Source organism: Scylla paramamosain, chromosome 16, assembly GCF_035594125.1.
Source record: "Scylla paramamosain isolate STU-SP2022 chromosome 16, ASM3559412v1, whole genome shotgun sequence".
Taxonomy (NCBI): Eukaryota; Metazoa; Arthropoda; class Malacostraca; order Decapoda; family Portunidae; genus Scylla; species Scylla paramamosain.
In genome coordinates this window covers 14,736,704-14,761,044 of record NC_087166.1, presented here as the reverse complement: position 1 = coordinate 14,761,044, position 24,341 = coordinate 14,736,704, and the positions used below count along the sequence as shown (strand labels likewise).

General features: G+C 39.2%; 1 protein-coding gene across 1 annotated transcript in view; it reads right to left on the bottom strand.

Annotated features, from left to right (window-relative positions):
* Positions 1–24,341, bottom strand: part of LOC135108105 (EP300-interacting inhibitor of differentiation 3-like) — a 74,808-nt gene that overhangs the window by 38,533 nt on the left and 11,934 nt on the right. Inside the window, exons 3-4 of the mRNA XM_064018779.1 lie at positions 12,204–12,357; positions 1,357–1,487 (exon numbers count right to left, since the gene is read on the bottom strand). Coding sequence (XP_063874849.1) covers positions 1,357–1,487; positions 12,204–12,357 — 285 coding nt within the window. The remainder of the gene's footprint in view (positions 1–1,356; positions 1,488–12,203; positions 12,358–24,341) is intronic.

The window sequence follows — 24,341 nt, the reverse complement described above, 5'->3', positions numbered from 1 at the left end:
AATTCCTCCTAAGGATCTTCCACAGAAAAGATGCCTCTGATGTTGTTTCTCTGTTAATTACACTGACATGAGGAGGTATTCTGATTTCTTGGAATGACTACTGCTTCTATATCCAAGACCTGTCTCTGTGTGCTCAGTAAATATGGAGGTGATAATGTATGGTATGGAGACATACATTACTCACTCTTTCTCTTGTCATAAACCTTCCAATGCCTTGGTTTAACTCAGTCTGTTTTCGTGCTATACATGATAGAGAGCTGGTCCACAAACAGTACTCCTTCCAGTAAGCCTTCCAGCTTCTGAAACTCATGCACTTTACATTTCAACCCAAAATGATGCCAAGACCATTCTCTACCTAGAAAAAAATCCTTTATCAATAGAAAATGTGGAAACCTCTATAAATCTAACTTTCCTAATGACTTCGGGCACCTAGCCAAAAATATCTCCCATAATTTTTCTTCATCCTTCCACCCTTTATCTCAGCTTGATAGCACCAATGCTATCTCATCTCTAAAGCTGAATTCTTTACTTAAGCCTCTGCTAAAAAGTCTACTCTGCTTAGAAGCCTGTTCAGGGCTTGCCTGTTCCTAAAAAGGGTGACTTCTCTAATCCCTCAAACTAATGCTAAATTGCTCTAATTTCCTACCTTTCAAGTTTTTAAATCTACCCTCAACAGGAAGATTCTCAAACATGTCACTTCACAATCTTATATCTGATCAACAGTATGGGTTTCATTGTAGTCACTCTACTGGTGTTCTTCTGGCTTTCCTTATTGAGTCTTGGTCATCCTCTTTTAGGAATTTTGGTGAAACTTTTGCTATGGCCTTAGGCACAAAAAAAAAAAAAAAAAAAAAAAAAAAAAAAAACATGACAGTCTGGCATAAAGTTTTAATTTCCAAATTACACTCCTACAGCTTCTATCCTTCTCTTTGTAACTTCATTTCAAAGTTACCTTTCTAACAGCTCCACTGGTGCTGTGGTAGACAGCTTCAGTCTATTAACAGTAGTGATCCTCAGGGTTTTGTCCTGTCTCCCACTCCTATTATTCATCAATGATCTAAGCCAAACTTGTCCAATCCACTGATGATACCAATCTGCATTTTTCCACATCTTTTTAATTATGTTTAACACAAATTGAAATTTTGGTAAATTGGCAAAGGCTTTGTCCCTATTATGCTGACTTATGGAGGTTTTACTGTGTGTGTGTGTGTGTGTGTGTGTGTGTGTGTGTGTGTGTGTGTGTGTGTGTGTGTGTGTGTGTGTGTGTGTGTGTGTGTGTGTGTGTGTGTGTGTGTGTGTGTGTGTGCAGACAAGCAGATATAAAGCTAGGAATGCATGTGTATAATGTCAACTTACGAGTTTTTCAGCAAATTCTCTTGCATTGAACACAGCTAGACTGGACTGCGCTGTTTCTATGTTGCATTTTGCCATGTTACCACACACTTTTAGGAGTTGTGCATCTATTGCTGCTTCTCTTGGCCGCTTGACTGCAATATATAACCAAAAGAACAGTCGTTATACCATAAATATGATAATTAAAGGTTCATTATATTTAGGGTTTACTGTATTTAAAAATATGCAACAAAAAAAGTGGGATGGTTTTTTTGATACATGAGGAAACTGAATTATGAGCTTGGCCATGGAACATATTAAACTCATAAGTCAAGGTATATATATGTATATATATATATATATATATATATATATATATATATATATATATATATATATATATATATATATATATATATATATATATATATATGGGCAGGAGATTCTCTCTTACACGTTTCATTAAATGTGATTGCTAGATCAAGATTTATCATTTTCTTTAAGATATTTTCTATATATCTTGTAAGTCTTATTCTCGTTTGGAAATTGGTTGATGACGCTGCTGTAGTTAGTCATGCTTGTTATATCTTGATTTCTGGTTCTTCAACCCTTTTTCAGTAGCTGTAGAATGACTGGACATTTTTTCTTTTTTTTTTTATGTAGGAAGGACACTGGCCAAGGGCAACAAAAATCCAATAAAAAAATATGCCCACTGAAATGCCAGTCCCATAAAAGGGTCAAAGCAGTGGTCAAAAATTGATGAATAAGTGTCTTGAAACCTCCCTCTTGAAGGAATTCAACTCATAGGAATATGGAAATACAGAAGCAGGCAGGGAGTTCCAGAGTTTACCAGAGAAAGGGATGAATGATTGAGAATACTGGTTAACTCTTGCATTAGAGAGGTGGACAGAATAGGGGTGAGAGAAAGAAGAAAGTCTTGTGCAGCGAGGCTGCAGAAGGAGGGGAGGCATGCAGTTAGCAAGATCAGAAGAGCAGTTAGCATGAAAATAGCGGTAAAAGACAGCTAGATATGCAACATTGCGGCGGTGAGAGAGAGGCTGAAGACAGTCAGTTAGAGGAGAGGAGTCGATGAGACAAAAAGCTTTTGATTCCACCCTGTCTAGAAGAGCAGTATGAGTGGAACCCCTCCAAGACATATGAAGCATACTCCATACATGGACGGATAAGGCCCTTGTACAGAGTTAGCAGCTGGGGGGGTGAGAAAAACTGGCGGAGACGTCTCAGAACGCCTAACTTCATAGAAGCTGTTTTAGCTAGAGATGAGACGTGAAGTTTCTAGTTCAGATTATAAGTAAAGGATAGACCGAGGATGTTCCATGTAGTAGAGGGGGACAGTTGAGTGTCACTGAAGAAGAGGGGATAGTTGTCTGGAAGGTTGTGTCGAGTTGATAGATGGAGGAATTGAGTTTTTGAGGCATTGAACAATACCAACTTTACTCTGCCCCAATCAGAAATTTTAGAAAGATCAGAAGTCAAGCATTCTGTGGCTTCCCTGCGTGATGTTTACCTCCTGAAGGGTTGGACATCTATGAAAAGACGTGGAAAAGTGCAGGGTGGTATCATCAGCATAGAAGTGGATAGGACAAGAAGTTTGGTTTAGAAGATCATTAATGAATAATAAGAAGAGAATGGGTGACAGGACAGAACCCTGAGGAACTCCACTGTTAATAGATTTAGGAAAAGAACAGTGACCGTCTATCACAGCAGCAATAGAACAGTCAGAAAGGAAACTTGAGATGAAGTTACAGAGAGAAGGATAGAAACCATAGGAGGGTAGTTTGGAAATCAAAGCTTTGTGCCAGACTCTATCAAAAGCTTTTGATATGTCCAAGGCAACAGCAAAAGTTTCACCAAAATCTCTAAAAGAGGATGACCAAGACTCAGTAAGGAAAGCCAGAAGATCACCAGTAGAGCGGCCTTGACGGAACCCATACTGGCGATCAGATAGGTAGTGAAGTGATAGATGTTTAAGAATCTTCCTGTTGAGGATAGATTCAAAAACTTTAGATAGGCAGGAAATTAAAGCAATAGGACGGTAGTTTGAGGGATTAGAACGGTCACCCTTTTTAGGAACAGGTTGAATGTAGGCAAACTTCCAGCAAGAAGGAAAGGTAGATGTTGACAGACAGAGCTGAAAGAGTTTGACTAGGCAAGGTGCAAGCACGGAGGCACAGTTTCGGAGAGCAATAGGAGGGACCCCATCAGGTCCATAAGCCTTCCGAGGGTTTAGGCCAGCAAGGGCATGGAAAACATCATTGCGAAGAATTTTAATACGTGGCATGAAGTAGTCAGAGGGTGGAGGAGAGGGAGGAACAAGCCCAGAATCGTCCAAGGTAGAGTTTTTAGCAAAGGTTTGAGTGAAGAGTTCAGCTTTAGAAATAGATGTGATAGCAGTGGTGCCATCTGGTTGAAATAGAGGAGGGAAAGAAGAAGAAGCAAAGTTATTGGAGATATTTTTGGCTAGATGCCAGAAATCACAAGGGGAGTTAGATCTTGAAAGGTTTTGACATTTTTTGTTAATGAAGGAGTTTTTGGCTAGTTGGAGAACAGACTTGGCATGGTTCCAGGCAGAAATATAAAGTGCATGAGATTCTGGTGATGGAAGGCTTAAGTACCTTTTGTGGGCCACCTCTCTATCATGTATAACACGAGAACAAGCTGTGTTAAACCAAGGTTTAGAAGGTTTAGGACGAGAAAAAGAGTGAGGAATGTACGCCTCCATGCCAAACACTATCACCTCTGTTATGCGCTCAGCACACAAAGATGAGTCTCTGACACGGAAGCAGTAGTCATTCCAAGGAAAATCAGCAAAATACCTCCTCAGGTCCCCCCAACTAGGAGAGGCAAAATGCCAGAGGCACCTTTGCTTAGGGGGATCCTGAGGAGGGATTGGAGTGATAGGACAAGATAAAGATATGAGATTGTGATCGGAGGAGCCCAACGGAGAAGAAAGGGTGACAGCATAAGCGGAAGGATTAGAGGTCAGGAAAAGGTCAAGAATGTTGGGTGTATCTCCAAGACGGTCAGGAATACGAGTAGGATGTTGCACCAATTGCTCTAGGTCATGGAGGATAGCAAAGTTGTAGGCTAGTTCACCAGGATGGTCAGTGAAGGGAGAGGAAAGCCAAAGCTGGTGGTGAACATTGAAGTCTCCAAGAATGAAGATCTCTGCGAAAGGGAAGAGGGTCAGAATGTGCTCCACTTTGGAAGTTAAGTTGTCAAAGAATTTCTTATAGTCAGAGGAGTTAGATGAGAGGTATACAGCACAGATAAATTTAGTATGAGAGTGACTCTGTAGTCGTAGCCAGATGGTGGAAAACTCAGAAGATTCAAGAGCATGGGCACGAGAGCAGGTTAAGTCATTGCGCACATAAACAGAGCATCCAGCTTTGGATAAAAAATGAGGATAGAGAAAGTAGGAGGGAACAGAAAAGGGGCTACTGTCAGTTGCCTCAGACACCTGAGTTTCAGTGAGGAAAAGAAGATGAGGTTTAGAAGAGGAGAGGTGGTGTTCTACAGATTGAAAATTATATCTTAGACCACGAATGTTGCAGAAGTTAATGAAGAAAAAGTTGGGGGGGTGTCAAGACACTTAGGGTCGTTGACAGAAAGGCAGTCTGACCTGGGGACATTTATGGTCCCCTCCCCAGATGGGGACTCCGAGGCTGGTGTAGGAGTCACCATGATGATTTTAAAATTTTTGAGTGAAGGGTGTGTGTGTTATTAGGTGCTTGTAGTTTTGTGTGGAGGAAGAGAGTTGTCTTTAGAGGGCAGGCTGTGACTGCCCCCTTGTGTTGTGAGACGCAAAGGGAAACGTTCAGTGAGGTCACAGCTGGGTTTAATGATAAGTTCACAGCACCCCCTGAACAGTGCTTTAGACCTCACTGGGAGTAATTATTGTTTCGGCAGGTGTCTACTGCCACATGGTGGGGGAGGCTGGTATTTATGCCATGAGTTGTGATGTTGCTCTGGGCCATTAAAGATGCTGACTGGCTGGTACAGCATGACTAGTGGGCTCCTTGCGGTGGTGATGGGAGGTGCTGATTAGTTGGCTCCGTTTGGCTGGAAGGCTCTCTCTGTGGCAGCAGTGCTTGGTCCCTTCTCATGCAGGGCTTGTAAATCTTTGGCCTGTACATTGAGCTTGGGGTTGAATTCTTTTATATACAGTGCTTCAAGTATTGTAAGGTGTCTCACATCTGGACACATATCTAAGATTTCAGTGTTTTTCTTCCATTTCTTTTCTTGTGGTCTTGATGCTGTGCTGCTGCTGTAGGTGTATTCTTGGGGCTCCGGATGTTAGGTGGCAGGTGAGCCATTGAGACAGCTTCATCATTGTCATGCTGATGTAAGTTGAAGGAAGGACTTCACAGTATCCTTGTTTACAGGTGAACTTATACACAGCATGTGACTTCTGGGTTGTCTGTCTTTCTATGTGGGGAGTATTTCTAAGTAGGAGCTGGCTGGTTTTCTTTTCCCTGTAGTATATTTGGAGCTTTATCTTTTTTTTGGGGTCTGTGGGCTTGACATTCTTTTCACTATGTGTAATAATTCTTTTATCTTTGTATGCTGTGGAGTAGAAGGCATGATAGTATATAGTGATGTCAGGCTTTCTTGAGTTTTCAGAGAAGCTAGAGTTGCCACTTATTGATGATCTTCTTGGTTTGGTGGACAATGTTCTTTTCACTGAAGCCACTGTTTATTAATACTTGTGTTGCCTTTTCTATTTCTTCATGCACCTGCACTGCTAAGTACTGCAGTGAATGAGTGCTCTTCAGATGTAAGCACCAACAGTAGAGTCCTTGTATCAGTCATGACATTTGCTCATTCCATTAAGACATTGCCCAGGGTTTGTTGGCTTGATGTACACTGCTGTATTGAACTTCACTTGTTGTTGCTTCACAAGGATGTTGAGGAAGGGCATGGTACTGTTTACACTGTGTTCTATGGTGAAGTTGAGACCAGAAATCTCTTCAAGGCAACACTTGAGCTGGTCAGCACCAACACTGGTTGTAGTCTTGATGAATGTGTTGTCAATATAGCAGCAATATATAACAGGCTTCTCAGTCTTTTTAAACATTTCTTGCTCCATGCAGCCTATAATGAAGTTAGCCACAAGCACACCCAAAGGAAAACCCATGGCTACACTATCAATCTCACAATATTCATTTCCTCAAAGGCAAGTAAAAGGGGCTTCCATTGTGCAGCATTTGAGAAGTCTGCATAGTGCAATTTCAGGAATGTCAAGCAAGGTGCAGAGTCGTTATGGTACACTTTCTCAATGATGTAGCTGTTGGGATGTTTGACTGGAACATTGGTAAAAAGTGATTCTTTGTCAAGTGAGGCAATGTTACCATTGGCAGTGTTGCTCTTGAAGATGTGGAGAAAATCAGATGCAGACTGCAGACTGTAGGTGGTGGGAACATAAGGTGCCAGTATGGTACATAGCTTTTTAGTGGTGTGGTACATCAGTGTAGGTATTTGAGAAATTATTGGGCACAGCTTGTTTCCTGGCTTGTGTTTTGACATTACCACAACAGTAACCCATGCTGTACTCACCCACAAGCTTATTAAACTTGAGGTTGTTGCTGCTAGCATTGCATTTGGCTATTATTTTGTTGAGTTTGGTCTTGAGCATGTCTGTGGGGTCCTAGGTGATATTGGCAAATTTTGTCATGTCTTCCTGAGATACTCAGAGGTGTCAGTGATGATGTAAGCTGCTGTTTTATCTGCTCTTCTGATTGTGATATCAGCATGTCTAGTCATTCCACAGCTAATGAGGAAGGGTTAAGGAACCCGAAATCACGATATAGCCAGCATGACTAAACTCATCAACCAAATTCCAAAAGAGAATAAGACTCTTATAAGATATAAAGAAAACTTAAAAGATAATAAATGTTGACCTAGTGATCATATTTAATGAAACATATATACAGTGGCACCTCAGTTACTGAACACCTCCTTTTTCGAACAAATCAGTTTTCAAACAAAATTTTGAACTCATTATTGCTTCAGTTGCAGTACCATAATTTGGTTCTAGAACAGTTACTTGATTTCAAATATTAAAAGACATAACAAAAGCTGATGTTTATAACTAATTTATAGTATCTATAAATATTTACTTCATTTTTATATATTTCGCGGAGACACAAGAGTGTAAGAGAGTAATTCAAGCTTTGAAATAAAGTAAATGTGATCCCAATGAAAAGCCCCAATGTAACCAAACAGTTTTCGGTGCTCAGAAATTATCCCGAGTCACATGTGGCTCTCTCAATGACTCCCAATGCCATCACTATTGACACAACTGCATTTTTCCAGTAGCTTTTCCTAGCAGCAAGACATCGAAGTGTTATGATCACCTTCATTTTGGTGGCAAGAAACATAAAAACATAAGAAATATGGAAAGCTGCAAGAAGCCATCAGGCCTACACATGGCAGTCCCTGTATGAAATATAGTTACCTATTTCTACTATCATCCCCCATCCATAAATCTGACTAATCTTCTCTTAAAGCTCCCTAATGACTCAGCACTAACAACTTGATTACTGAGTCCATTCCATTCATCTACCACTCTATTTGGAACTAATTCCTTCCTATCTCTTTTTTAAACCTAAATTTTTCAAGTTTGAACCCATTATTTCTTGTTGTTCTGGTTACTGATCCTAAGAATTTTGTTTACATCCCCCTTGTTATAATCCTCATACCACTTAAAGACTTCTATCACATCCCCTCCTAACCTATGTCTCTCTAAGAATGTAATTTTTAATAACTTCAATCTCACTTCATAAGGAATACTCCTCATCCCCTGTATCCTTTTAGTCATTCTCCTTTGTACTGATTCTAATAGAGCTATATCCTTCCTATAATATGGGGACCAGAACTGCACAGCATAGTCTAGATGAGGTCTGACCAGCGCCAAATATAACTTTAATATTACTTCAGGCCTTCTACTTTTAACACTCCTAAAACTGAATCCTAATACCCTATTTGCCTGTGTCTGGCCTATATGCATTGCTTTCTTTGACGGAGTTCAGAAGCTAACTATAACTCCTAAATCTTTTTCATAACCTGAACCTACCAGAGCTTCGTTGTTTATTGTGTACCTACTGTGTGGTTTTCTCTATCTACACTAAGTACTTTGCATTTGTTGATATTAAACTGCATTTAGCATTTGTCTGTCCATTCATTCATCCTATCCAAATCTGCCTTAAAGGTGATGGCATCCGATTCTGACCTAATTAATCTACCTATCTTCATGTCATCTGGAAGTTCACTATCACTACTAATTCCACTATCCAATAATAATAATAATAATAATAATAATAATAATAATAATAATAATAATAATAATAATAATGGCCCTAATACTGATCCCTGTGGCACCTCACTAATTACTTGACCCAACTCAGATTTAGAGCCACTTATTGCAACTCTCTGTCGCCTGTCGCTTAGCCATGACTTTATCCAATGTAACACCTTCCCATCTATCCCATGCACCCTAACCTTTCTCAGGAGCCTCTGATGGGGGTATCTTGTCAAACGCTTTACTAAAGTCCAGATATAGGATATCATAACTATCACCATTATCTACCACCTCATAAACTTTACAGTAAAAACTCAACAAATTCATCAGGCAAGACCTTCATGAAGTCATGCTGTGACTAATTTATTAAGTTATGTTTGTCTAAATGCTCCCTAATGTTCCTCACTATTATTGACTCCATTATTTTACCTACAACGGAAGTTAGGCTAACAGGTCTATAATTAGATGTTAGTTTTATCTCCTTTCTTAAAGATGGGTACTACATTCGCTTGCCTCCACATTACCGGTACCTCAGCTTACTCAAGTGATCTAAAAACAGAAACTAACGGTTCACTAATAACCTCTTTGCATTCATTAAGTACTCTGAGATATATTTCATCTGGTCCTAGTGTCTTGAACTTTTTTAGCCTATCTATATCTCCTGTTCCACTATCTCCTTAGTTATGGTAATATCTGTCAGCTTCTTACTCTCATCTGCTCTAAACATCTGCTCACTATTTGGCATTTCCTGCATGTTTTCCAGAGTGAAGACAGTTAAAAATACTCATTCAGAATTTTACTAGTCTCCTCCCCAGAACTAACCAGCTCCCCATCTGCTGCCTTTAATGGACCTATTGTTTCCCTATTCTTTGTCTTATATACTTGATAAATTTCCTTTGGGGTCCATCTTCACCTGGCTGGCTGTCTTTAATTCATAATTGTTTTTAGCTTTCCTCATTAACCTCCTGACTGTTCTAATTAATTAATTATATTGTAGCCTAAAAACCTTTTCCCCTGCCTTTAATCTCTTATATATACTTCTTTTCCACCTTCGTAATATTTTAGGCTAACAGTCATCCATTTAGGCTAATTTTTCTGTGATCTTATTGCTCTATAAGGGATATTTCCTGACTGTCCTGTATGTAATTTATCAACAAAATATTTATACAACTCATCTACATTTACTTCCCATAATCTTCTCATCTCAGCCCCATCCATCTTCTCCACTCCATCTACTCACCTCAACCTCACCTTGCACATCTCAGTATGACCTGATTCTCCAACATATTCACACCTATTTCCCCCCACTCCAACCCTTCTGGACACTTTTCCCCTCCTCTTACCCTACACCCTCACACCTCACCTCACCTCCCTCATCCTGCCTTATCTCTCTCAACTCCATCCTGGAGCTTACCTCCCCCTGTGTCCATTGCCAGTCAACTCCTTGGAGGTACCTTTCTAATCCCTCAAAATCTGCTCTCCTAAAGTCAGGCATTTTACTAGTGTTTTTGCTTCTAAAAGTTAACCTAATTTCACAATGGTCACTATTACCTAGTTGTCCTCCAACCTCTATTTGCATGACTGCTTCCTCCCTGTTAGTTAGAATTAAATCCAGAATATTATTTCCCCTTGTGGGTTCTAAGATTACCTGTTTTAAAAAATTATCCTGAATTACCTTACGAAGTTCCTCTGCTTCACTGTTACCCACCATCAGGCTCCAGTCAATATTCCTAAAATTAAAATCTCCTACCACAAATACCTGACAGTACCTGCCTGCTCTATTTATTTCCTGCCATAGTGAGGTGTTAATTTCCTTTGTACTGTTCGGTGGTCTGTAAACTAATCCCAGTACTACTGACTGTGATTCTTCCTTAATCTCTACCCATATTGACTCTTGCTATTTGTTTTACCATCTTGCTATCTGTTTTAATTCTATTAATACAACACTGTAATGTGTTCCTGACGTATAGTGCGACACCTTCTCTCCTGTTTTACCTGTCTTTATAGAATAGTGTACAACCATCTATCTTAACCTCTGGACTAAATACTTTTCCAGACATATCTAACCAAGTTTCTATTAAAGCAATGATATCAAAGTTCTCTACACACCATTTCTCTAAACAAGTCTATTTTATTCAAAATACTTCTACAATTCGTGTCGTAAACACTTAAGCTATTCCTCGCCTTCGCTGAGTTAATAACCTTTCTAGATTTATCTAATTTGCCCTTCATTTCATCCTCACAAGTCCTTCCTTGCTCCTGACTAATGAAAAAAGCGCTGGAATGCAGTTACCTCCCAGTCGAGTGTTCGGCCAAAACCCGACCACCCTGACATAATAAATGCACTCCATCCCTGGTATACAAGGTGTCCTTACCATAGAAGAGGTCCCAGTTGTCAATGAATGTCCATCCATTACTCTTACAATGATTCATGAGCCTGCAATTCACTGTAATAGCCCTGGACAGCCACTCAGCACCAACCTTCCTCCTCAGCAAGACACCACATACCGCAGGGATCCCTCCCTTGTCCCTAATCCTATCCAAAGCCTGCCTAAACTTTCTGAACAGCTCCTCACTCCTTGACCTTACCAAGGTCATTCCCTCCCACACTAAGAAAAACAATGGGCTTGGTCCCATAATTTTCCAAACACATGTTTAGCCTATCTGCTACCTTCCCTATCCTAGCTCCCAGCAAACACACCCTCAACCTATGCTTCCTATCTCTGGCACAAAATGCATTAAGTGCCTAACCTGACTATCACCAAGCATAAGTGGGTTGCTCCTGTCAGTGTCCCTCTGTAAGGCTTCCCTCACTAGATCGGTGACAAACAGAATACCTGCACAATCTTAACAGTATCTTCTGACGAGTTCTGTGTCACTAAGTTCATTCAACACATCCTTTCTGGATAAATAATTTGTGAGGTGGAGATGTTGTGAAGCAGCCATCTTAGCTGTGGGAGCATCTGTCATAAGCCACTAGGACAGGTGTCTGGGGATGGATTAATCATCCATTTAACACTGATTCCTATAGGGAAAATAGTTTCAGTTTTCAAATGGTATTCAGGAGTTAAGTTCTAGAAATGAGGTTCCACTGCATATATATATATATATATATATATATATATATATATATATATATATATATATATATATATATATATATATATATATATATATATATATATATATATATATATATATATATATATATATATATATATATATATATATATATATCAAAAGAAGAGATGAAAGACTCACACTTTAATCCTTAGGCATCAAACTCTAGTAATACCCAGTTCTAGACTAATAAGTCAGGAAAGCTGCAGGTCCCACTCTTGAACATACCTAGTAAAAATGGCAATGAATGTGCTGCTCCATAAAAAGAAAAGATCAATCAACTTTTACATTTAAAACATCTAATACCTTTAAGCAAGTCTCTTAAATGAAAAAATGCACAAACCACTACATCTTGGGAGATAACAATGATTTATTTTTTATTTTTTATTTTTTTAAGCTACAGATGTATGAAATTCAAGATAAGTCTCACCAGCATCAAATGCTTCATTGGCCTTCAGCACCAGCAGTTGGAGGTTGTGTGTGTCCATATTTTTCTGTTCATCTGCATGTTGGTGGATCACAGTCATCAGGTCCTGGTACTTCTCCCTCACAACTTTGTTAGCTTCTTCCGACAAATATGATCGCTGATGAAATATGAATTTGTGTTAAGGGAAGGGGATATAAACATTAATGGCACACAATAATTATTACATGCATGCATGTACCTACACAGACACACACATTGCAACTCTGCAGCACAGTGAAGACCATCCTATTCTGCCACACAGTAGGTCAAAGTTTTTTTTTTACTAGTGGTGATCTTGCCACTAGCAAACAACATTAAATCCCAACTTATGCTGCAGACAAAAGTTAAATGGAACCTTTGTGATATACACTGTCTTGTCTCCAAATAGCAAAAAAAAAAAAAAAAAAAAAAAAAAAAAAAAATATTAACTTTATAATATGAATATGGCTGAGGATGGAGGGACACCAAGTAATTTATCTAATTTATTGGAAGTGACAGCAGAAGCAAATAAAAAGCTAATTATGTATATATATATATATATATATATATATATATATATTGTTATGCAAATTGAAATATAAAAGTAGTGATAAGAATAATGAACAGAGAAGCAGGAAGGAAAAAGTTAAAGAGAGGAGGGAGACAGTGAGAAGACATAAGATCTCTGAGATGCAATAAGTGCCTGCTTACCCTCCCCAGTTTACCTTAAAAACACACACACATACCTAGTCTTCTTCCCATACTAATTTTGTCAACTTCCCTTTGTCTCCTCCTGTTGAGCTCAAGACATCATACAACAGAAGGGTTGACCTCTCCCATAGACTCTAAATTTTATCCAGCTCCTCCCATAAAAGCACAATTATTTTTGCAAGACTGCGATCCTTTTTAGAGTGAGCAAGTGCGAGGATTCCTGAGTGTGTGCTGCTGCTTGCCGCACCCCTCCCCCCTCTTCCCTGTTGCCCTCCCCTTTCCTTTGTCATGTGACTCACCCCTACATGTCTGAGAACATGTGCAGGCCTGAGAGACGCGTCTCTTTGTCCCAGCACATCAGTCAGACACTTGTTGTTGTAAGAAATGGACACAGATAGCTTAACTGAGTGATGGAGCACTGGCATGTGGGTTGGAGGGATAATTTAGAGGGCCATTACTAGTAATTACTGCCCAAGTGTTAGAGGCAGTAAGCCCCTGCCTTTGCTAGGTAAATAAGCATCAGTCACAGGCTTGGCCAAGTATGCATACCAATTAAATTCATGGTGGACTACGAATCTTACCCTCTTTGTCACGGCACCCTAGTGGTTTGTGTCATGTGGGGATCCTGGATGTGGATTTCGTAACTCTGTGTGTGTAGCTGCCTGTAGGCACCACAAGAGACCACAGGTAGATTGTTCAAGTGCAGGAGGATATAATGTTCTGTGAGTGTGGATGGTTTTGTCTCTAATAGGAGATAGCTCACAGAATATTATAAACCTCATACTTGTATGTCTTTTGTTTTACCTATCATCCCCTAGCACATTGGTTTGGTGTTTGTTATATTCCCTTCTCTGTGGGTAGGTAAATGGAGTGGCGACCTCATAGATATGATAGTTGCTGGCAACCAGTAGGTGCTTGTATTAGTGTATTTGTGCCCTGCACTAAACTATGTAGAAGGTAGCTTAGGGAAGCTGACCTGAGCCAGTGGCATCTGTGAGAGGGACTGAACCTGGTTCATAACAATATACATATATCAATGCAAGAAATAGTCAATGAAGTTATAATTAAGATGCCCCACAGAAAGAAGGAACAGAATTAAGACATGTGTGGAAGAATGCACAGGGACAATACACAACTCACAGGAAGCAGTAGACACCTGCCAAAATGACAATTACTCCCAGTGAGGTCTGAAGCACTGGATCAGGGGATGCTGTGAACTCATCAATAGGCCAACCGTGATCCCACTAAATGTTTCCCTTTGTGTCTCACAACACAAGGGGACAATCAAAACCTCTTGAAAAAAAAAAAAGAAAAAAAAAAAAAAACTTCCTTCACACAAAATTATATGCACCTAATTACACACACACACACACACACACACACACACTTCATTCAATATTGCAACTCCTACACCAGCCTTGGAGTCCCCATTTGGGAAGGGGTCAGACTGCTCTTCCGTTATCCACCCTAAGTGTCTTGACACCCCCTCAACTTTTCTTCATTAACTTCTGCAACATTCATGGTCTTAGATCTAATTTTCAAATGATAGAACACCACCTCCCCTCTACTAAACCTCATCTTCTTTTCCTCACCGAAACACAAGTGTCTGAGGCAACTGACAGTAACTCCTTTTCTGTACCCTCCTACTTTCTCTATCCTCATTTTCAGTCTAAAGCTAGATGCTGCATCAATGTGTGCAATGACCTAACTTGCTCTCATGCCCAAGCTCTTGAATCTTCAGAGTTTTCCACCATCTAGCTACAACTAAAGAGTCACTCTCAAACTAAATTGATCTATGCTGTATACCTCTCACCTAACTTCTCTATGAAAATTCTTTGACTACTTAAAATTCCAAAGTGAAGCACATCCTGACTCTTTTCCCTTTCATGAGATCTCCATTCTTGGAGACTTCAATGTTCACCACCAGCTTTGGCTTTCCTCTCCCTTCACTGACCATCCTGGTGAACTAGCCTTTAACTTTGCTATCCTCCACGACCTAAAGCAACTGGTGCTACACCTTGCTCATATTTTTAACTGTCTTGGAGATACATTCAACATTCTTGACCTTTTTCCTATCCTCTAATCCTTCTGCTTATGCTGTCACTGTATCTTCTTTGTTGGGGTCCTCCGATCATAACCTCATATTTATATCTTGTACTATTGCTTTGATCCCTCCTCAGGATCCCTCAAAGCAGAGGTGCCTCTGGTATTTTGTCTCTGCTAATTGGGGGGCCTGAGAAGGTATTATTCTGATTTTCCTTCTGTGTCAGAGATCTGTTTCTGTGTGCTGAGCACACAACTGAGCTAATAGTGTCTGGCATGGAGGCTTTTTCTCTCACCTTTCAAACCTTGGTTTAACACATCCTGTGTTGTAGCCATGGCACCCATGCCTATAGTACTGTCCCCACCGATGCCCATGCCACCCAAAGCAATGCCCCCAGCATGGCCCCTTGTGAGGCCCTACCACACGTCCACAACCCAGGTCAGAACAATGCCCCCCCTTTGTTCACGAACATTACAAAAGTGCAGGTGTTGCTGATGTAGCACAAGACTAGGACGAGCTAGGTCCCACGAAAAGCCTGATAATGACCATGACTAATCTTAAGCACATAAACCTCAACAACACCTCACCTCTCGTGACCCCGATGTCATGCACACTAGACGTGGTGCACAATATCTGTGTATAGGAGTGGGTATCCAGTGTCCCCTCAGGATAAAATGAACCTTAAGCTTTTGGTGACCAAGTGGACAAGTGAACATTCTGGTGATAGTGTTTTTAAAAGGAAGAGATGAGTGTACTAAATAGCTGGATTATAGACCTTAAGGATGGCAATATTTGTAGCTGTGTAGATGTAAGCAGATAAAAATCGTAAAAAAGGAGGAGGCACAGAAACACTCATGTAGCTCTCCAGTCACCATAATATAGGTGGTGCCATTATTTTTTAAACAGGTGCAACTTAGTCTTGCTGCACCATGAGATTACCAGTCATTCTCTGCCTCACCCTGACCATAAGTAAGAGAATTTTTCTAAGTGCCTGGTGTGTCTCAACTTTAAATATGCTGTGTTCAGTATACTGTGGTTTTCATATATTACATATTGTGTTTCACATGTTGATTTAATGCTGGATTTTGATGAGCAACTTGTAGCGGGACACAAGTCACCGCTCCTAGCACTCCGTTTTCTATTGTATTTTCATCCTTCCGTTTTCACTCTCTCTACTGCACAGGCTTTAGTCTTTCATATCTTTTTCATCACTTTATACATTTCTCTTACTTGTCACATTCTGTGCACGCTCTTTGACACATGTGTTACACATCTTCTCAATACATCTTACTACTCCTTTCTTCACACAGACATACACACACACATACACTCTCTTTTTCCATAATTTTGTATGTGTCGTTTGTTATGTTTAGTAATTGTTATATATATTGTTCATGTTTTTGCTGAATAAACAGAGAATACCCAGGCTAAGTTTCCTTTGCCAGAGCTACACTGTTATGACACTGGAAACTGTTACCCTTCAAGGACTAAACACTGCTATGACCAAGAGTCATAGTTGGGAGCCTACAGTTCTTGCTTGAGCAACTTCCGGGCGGCCAAGTAGCACCTGTACCTTCGCTACAAACTTGATAATTTCTGTTGCACTTCACATGTAATAACCACATATTCTGTCTTTGATTTTACATGTTGTGTTTGATTATTTTATTGTGATTATATTATGTGTGCACTTATGGGTTTTATGTGTTTGATGAAAAGTGATGCATTGCTGTGTGACATAGTCTTGCTGATGAAGTCGTGTTAACATATAGTTAAAAAAAGATGTGAAGACTTATTAGTCTGCCAATGCGGAGTTACTTGAAGTTTTATCAACTGGAATTATGTGGTTACTGTCTTTTATTGCTTGCATGTGTTGTTGGAATGTTTATTTACTGTTTAATAAATAATGTTAGTTTATCTGTACTGCATTTATTGCTTGCCCCACTGTGAGAATCCTAGCCTTAACTCTCAGTAACCTGGACTTAAGCTTTGAAGAATTGTGAAAGTACCTGAAGTACTTGGTGAGTGAGTATATAACTCTAACTCATAATTAAAAGTAAGTTGGGGGATTGTATACAACACCTGTTCTCATGCTATACATGATAAAGAGGTGGCCTACAAAAGGTACTTGAGCCTTTCATCACCTGAATCTCATGCACTTTATATTTCTTCACAGAATCATGCCAAGTATGTTCTCCAACTAGACAAAAAATTCCTTCATTAAGAGAAAGTGTTAAAATCTTTCAAATATAACTCCCATCATGACTTCTGGCACCTAGCCAAAACATCTCCAATAACTCTGCTTCTTCATCTTTCCCTCCTTTATTTCAACCTGACACCACTGCCATCTCATCTATTTCTAAAGCTGAACTCTTCGCTCAAACTTTTGCTAAAAATTCCACCTTGGATGATTCAGGGCTTGTCCTTCCCTTTCCTCTATTCTCTGACTACTTCATGCTACCCATTAAGATTTTTTGTGGGGATGCTTTCCATGCCCCCACTGGCCTTAACCCTTGGAAGGCTTATGGACCTGGCAGGGTCCCTCCTATTGTTCTCCAAAACTGTGCCTCAGTGCTTGCACCTTGCCTAGTCAAACTCTTCCAACTCTGTCTATCAATATCTACCATTCCTTCCTGTTGGAAGTTTGCCTACATTCAGCCTGTTTCTAAAAAGGGTGACCACTCTTATCGCTCAAACTACCATCCTATTACCTTAATTTCCTGCCTCTGAAGATTTGAATCTATCCTCAACAGGAAGATTTTTAAACACTTCCCAACCTTACATCTGATCAGCAGTATGGGTTCCATTGAGGCCACTCTACTGGTAATATTCTAGCTTTCCTTACTGAGTCCTGGTCATCCTCTTTTACAGATTTTGGTGAAACCTTTGCCTTACATATATCACAAGCTTTTGATAAAGTCTGGCACAAAGATTTGATTTCCAAACTACTCTCTTATGGTTTCTATTCTTCTCTCTCTAACTTCATCTCAACTTTTCTCTCTGACTGTTCTATTACTGATGTGATAGATGGTCACTGTTCTTCTCCTGAGTTTATTAAAAGTGGTATTCCTCAGGGTTCTGTCCTGTCACTCACTTTCTTCCAATTATTCATCAATGATATTCTACACCAAACTTCTTGTTCAATCCACTCTTACACTAATGATATCACCCTGCACTTTTTCACATCTTTTCCTAGATGTCCAACCCTTCAGGAAGTAAACAGTTCATGCAGGGAAGCCACAGAACGCCTAACTTTTGATCTCTCTAAAATTTCTGATTGGGTAGATCAAACTTAGTATTGTTCAATGCCTCAAAAACTCTAGTCCTCCATCTATCAACTTGACACAGCCTTCCACATAACTATCCCCTCTTCTTCAATGACACCCAACTGTTCTCCTCTGAACATCCTGTCTATCATTTACTTATAATCTAAACTGAAAACTTCACATCTGATCTCTAGCTAAAACAACTTCTATGAAGTTAGGCATTCTGAGTTGTCTCTGCCAGTTTTTCTCACTCCCACAGCTGCTAATTCTGTACAAGGGCAGCTGTTTGCTGTCCTGTGTATACTGCTCACTATCTGGACTTCCTAGCATGCCATTCTTGCATCAGCTTCATCCTCCATGACTCCTGGGCCTGGTCCAGCACTGTCTAGCTGTCTCCCAGCCTGCCCACTGTGTGCATCATCCTGGCCAGCCACCCTGTCTCCAGCTTCAAAAACCCATTACCTAAATATCTGGTGTTTATTTTCTTTGCTGTGAGTCTCATATCTTTTGTGTGGTACATACTTTTGCATTTCCCACCCTTGTTATTCTGTTTCAGGGGTCCTTCTTGCACTCTCATTGGTTCCCTGCTGTCTACCCAGCCTGTGTCCCCTTCTCTGTTTAGTCCCTGATTCTGTTTACCTTTTCTTGTGCTCTGATTGGCCATGGCACCTCTTCTGCACTCTGCGATTGGCTGCTGCAATTTGAGCCACCATTATCTGAGTAATTCTGTGATTTTCTGTTAGGCTCTTGTGTTTATTGCATTTTTTTCATTTTGCTGTCTCTATTACATGTGTTACATAGATAACCACAACTACACATACACATCAACTCATATACCCACATATATGCCTGTGTTCAGTGTTTTATAGACCACAAATTTTTCTTGCCTTTCTCCAATTTTTACCAGGGCAATAAATATTTTTCTTGTGCATTCTTATTTATGTTTCCCTCCTTTATTTCAACCTTGTGACTGTCTTACAGTTACCATGTGATTATTTTGGCTGTCTGGTGTGTTACTGGTGTCAGCTGAGCTGTGTCCCTGTGCCCCTGGCAGGCCTGTCAGCCCCTCACACCCCTGTGGCATTGACCTTATCCCTGTATCTGCCTGTGCCTATCATTACTAACAGATGCTGCAACATACCTACTTTCCAAGCCTCCACTGCACACCATTCCTGCAGCAAGCCTACCTACACCTGCACAGCTGGATTAGGTCTAATGAGTATTTATATATATATATATATATATATATATATATATATATATATATATATATATATATATATATATATATATATATATATATATACACATATATATATTATATACATATATATATATTATATACAGTAAAATCCCTCTCATCCGGCAGCTTCAAGTATCCGGCACATTTTTCCCCGAGCCTTAAAATCAATAAAAAATCAATGTGTACTCATAAAATCGATTAAAATTCCCACGCGAGGCATACTTTGTCCCCTCGCCACCAGAGCGCACTGCTTCGCGCCACCCGCAGCCCAGTGCACTGTGATTACTCAGTGACTCAGTCCCGCGTGTGTACTGTTTATCGCCTGATGCCTTCATCATGCCTAAAGTTGTAGAAAAGAGGAAGCGTGTTGTGCTTACACTTAAGCAGCTGATTAGAGATCAGCTGATGATTAGATCAGCTGATCTTTGTTATGGTAAGATGCGTGAGTGTAGGGTGGTGATTGTGGACATAATTTCACTTCTATTCAAGTATCCGGCAGTATTCAAGTATCCGGCATGTCAGCGGTCCCGTTGATGCCGGATAAGAAGGATTTTACTGTATATATATATATATATATATATATATATATATATATATATATATATATATATATATATATATATATATATATATATATATACGAGTATATATACACACACACAGTAGGATACATGACAATGCATGGTCATTACAATGTGCAACTGCAATATTGTAGTGAAATTTTAATAAATATTTAATTGGAATAACAAACCAAAACTGGCAAAATGAACCTGCCACTCATGCGAGCACTGGAATTTTAATAAAAATTTAATCGGAAGATGAATTTTCCATTCATGAGAGCACTAATATTTTTTAAAAATTTAATAGGAATAACAAACTAAAAGTTACAAGACTAACTCACCAGCTGTGTGAGCCGCTGCTCACCTATCCACCCTTCCTCCATTTTTTTTTCCTTTCCTCTCCCTTCTTTCATCTTGTCTCAAACCTCCCTCCATGTCACCTCCACTTCCCCTTATCTGTCAGTAATAAGGAACAAGGGAGTGATACCTATCTCTCCCTCTCTCTCTCATTCATTGTATGTTACTTTTGCTTCATCCTTTCTCACACAATTCATTTTTTTTTAGCAATCCTTAAGATTGTTCTTACTTTCAGAGAGAGAGAGAGAGAGATGCTTCGTGTCTCTCTCTCTCTCTCTCTGTGTTTTCGTGACACCATTTATGGCTACCAATTGACTGTTTATACTGATCATACTGCCTTGCTTCACGTTCAAAGGTAAAAATCTAACAGGTTGTCTTGCCAGTTTCTCACAGTTGAAGAATTTAACCTGACAATCAAATATTTGCCCAGGAAAGCAAATATGGCTTCAGACACTCTCTCACAAAATATTGTTGTTGCTACCATGTCAGAGATTAATAATTTTTCACGCAAGGAACTTTTTTTGACACCCCACGTCAAGACCCATTATGGTCTGCTGTGATCTGTGCCTTAGAATCGGGAGATGAGTTTGCCTTACCTAAGTTGCATGTACCCTTGTCTCAGTTTTCCCTTGCTGATGGTATCTTATGTCATACCGTGTCAGTTCATAAACAAACAGTGATGCAACTTGTCATCCCCATTTCATTAGTTCCTTCAGTGCCTCAGCTCATTCATGACGCTCCCCAGTCCAGTCATTCAGGTCATGACAAATCTTTAACTATGGCTTGTAAACATTATTACTGGCCTACAATAAGCCTTGACATCACCAATCATGTAGTGCAATGTCTTTCTTGTGCACAAACTAAAGGTAACACACACACACACACACACACACAGGTCCTATGCTAGAATACCCTACACTTCCGGTCCTTTTGACACTTGCAATGGACCTCCTACAATTACCTCCCAGTCACCAAGGATCTTCCTATGTTTTAGTCTGTGTTGATCATTTTAGTTCATTTGTCATTCTTGCACCATTGCCTAACAAATCTGCTCCATTTGTTGCCCATGCATTAGTGTCCCATCTCCTTTGTCTATTCACTACACTTTCAGTTTTGCTTTCTAAGGGGAAAGAGTTTAAGAATGAGATGCTTCACACCACCAGCAGTACAAAATTTCACAATGTTCTATTACTGCTCACCATCCACCTTCGTGAGTCATCCACACTCCGTGAGTCATGGAAGGACTGGCTTCCGCACTTAGCTGCTTCTATTAATGGTTCTGTAAATTTGTCTAAAGGAAAGACTCCTTACTGCATCGTGTTTGGCATAGAGAAATGTCTTCCTAATGACATTCTTGTACCTTCTTGTGTGTCAGTGTATTCTGCCGATGACTGCACAATCTCATATCTGCACTTTTCAGACCATTCATGTATCTATGCGAGGAGACTTCAGACTTAACACATGGAGATGATTAGTCAGCAGCACAGTATAGCCACACCTGTGTTTCTTGGTGCTGGTGACACTGTCTTTAAAACCTCACCTTTGCACCAGTCAAAATTAGAACCTAAATCTTCACACCATTTTCTCATTACTGAGAGCTTTCAGGCAATAATTTTAAATTTTTTTATCCAAATCTTACTATTTCAGAAATTGTCCATGTTGACAGGCTCAGGTTTCCATCCCCTCCTCTTCTGCTTCTCCAATGCCTCAGTCTCTGCCTGTCTCTCATAATTATGTTTCCCCTACACATTCATATAATCTTCGTAGTAGGGATGTATAAATTTTTTTGGGGGAGCCTATTTCATGTTTGTAATGTAATTTTCTTTTTGCTGTCCCAAGGGATTGTCTATTTTGTTTTGGCCCTTGGGAGGGATTTATCTTTTTCTTGCCTCTTGTAAGGCCAGACCTGCAGTGATATATATATATATATATATATATATATATATATATATATATATATATATATATATATATATATATATATATATATATATATATATATATATATATATATATATAATTTTTTTTTTTCCCTGCAGAAGGTATATTTTCTCTGAAATTTTTGTGTTTACATATTCGTTATTATATCAATTGTCTTGTCATTATGACATAAGACAATTGATATAATAACGAATATGTAAACAAAAATTTCAGAGAAAATATACCTTCTGCAGGGAAAAAAAAAAATTATATATATATATATATATATATATATATATATATATATATATATATATATATATATATATATATATATATATATATATATATATATATATATATATATATATATATATATATATATATATATATATATATATATATATATATATATATATAATAATTTTTTTTTTCCCTGCAGAAGGTATATTTTCTCTGAAATCTTTGTTTACATATTCGTTATTATATCAATTGTCGTATGTCATTTCTCGTGTGTCTTACACAGATATGCACACTATACATTCATATACACATATTTCATATTGTTATTCTTATTATTATTGGGTCTTGTGATATTTTCAGATTTTTTTTTATGTAGGACAGACACTGGCCAAAGGCATAAAAAAAAAAAAAAAAAATGCTGGTCCCCAAAGTGTCCAAAGCAGTAATCAAAAATTGAAGGATAAGTGTCTTGAAACTTCCCTCTTGAAGGAATTCAAGTCATAGGAAGGTGGAAATACAGAAACAGGCAGGGCATTTCAGAGTTTACCAAAGAAAGGGATGAATGATTGAGAATATTGGTCAACTCTTGCATTAGAGAGGTGGACAGAATAAGGGTGAGAGAAAGAAGAAAGTCTTATGCAGTGAGACCACAGGAGGATGGGAGGCATGCAGTGAGCAAGATCAGAAGAGCAGTTAGCATGAAAATAGTGGTAGAAGATAGCTAGAGATGCAACATTGTGGCAATGAGAAAGAGGCTGAAGACAGTCAGTTAGAGGGGAGGAGTTGATGAGACAAAAAGTATTTGATTCCACCCTGTCCAAAAGAGCTGTATAAGTGGAAGTCCCCCAGACATGTGAAGCATACGCCATACATGGACAGATAAAACCCTTGTACAGCGTTAGCAGCTGGAGGGTCAGAAAAACTGGTCGAGACATCTCAGAACACCTGACTTCATGGAAGCTGTTTTAGCTAGAGATGAGATGTGAAGTTTCCAGTTAAGATTATAAGAAAAGGACAGACCGAGGATGTTCAGGGGGACAGTTAAGTGTCACTGAAGAAGAGGGGATAGTTGTCTGGAAGGTTGTGTTGAGTTGATAGATGGAGGAATTGAGTTTTTGAGGCATTGAACAATACCAAGTTTGCTCTGCCCCAATCAGAAATTTTAGAGAGGTCAGAAGTTAGGCACTCTGTGGCTTTACTGTGTTAACTGTTTACTTCCTGAAGGGTTGAATGTTTACAAAAAGGCATAGAAAATTGCAGGGTGGTATCATCAGCGTAGGAGTGGATGGGACAAGAAATTTGGTTTAGAAAATCACTGATGAATAATAGGAAGAGAGTGGGTGACAGGACAGAACCTAAAGGAACACCACTATTAATAGATTTAGAAGAACAGTGGCTGTCTACCACAGCAGGAACACCACTGTTAATAGATTTAGAAGAACAGTAACCATCTACCCCAGCAGTAATAGAACGGTCACAAAGGAAACTTGAGACAATGTTACAAAGAGAAGGATAGAAGCCATAGCAGGGTAGTTTAGAAATAAAAGCTTTGTGAAAGACTCTATCAAAAGCTTTTCATATGCTTAAGGCAACAGCAAAAGTTTCACAGAGATCCCTAAAAGAGGATGACCAAGACAATAAGGAAAGCCAGAAGATCACCAGTAGAGTAGCCTTGATAGAACCCATACTGGCGATCAGATAGAAGGTTGTGAAGTGATAGATGTTTAAGAATCTTCCTGTTGAGGATAGACTCAAAAACTTTAGATAGGCAGGAATTTAAAG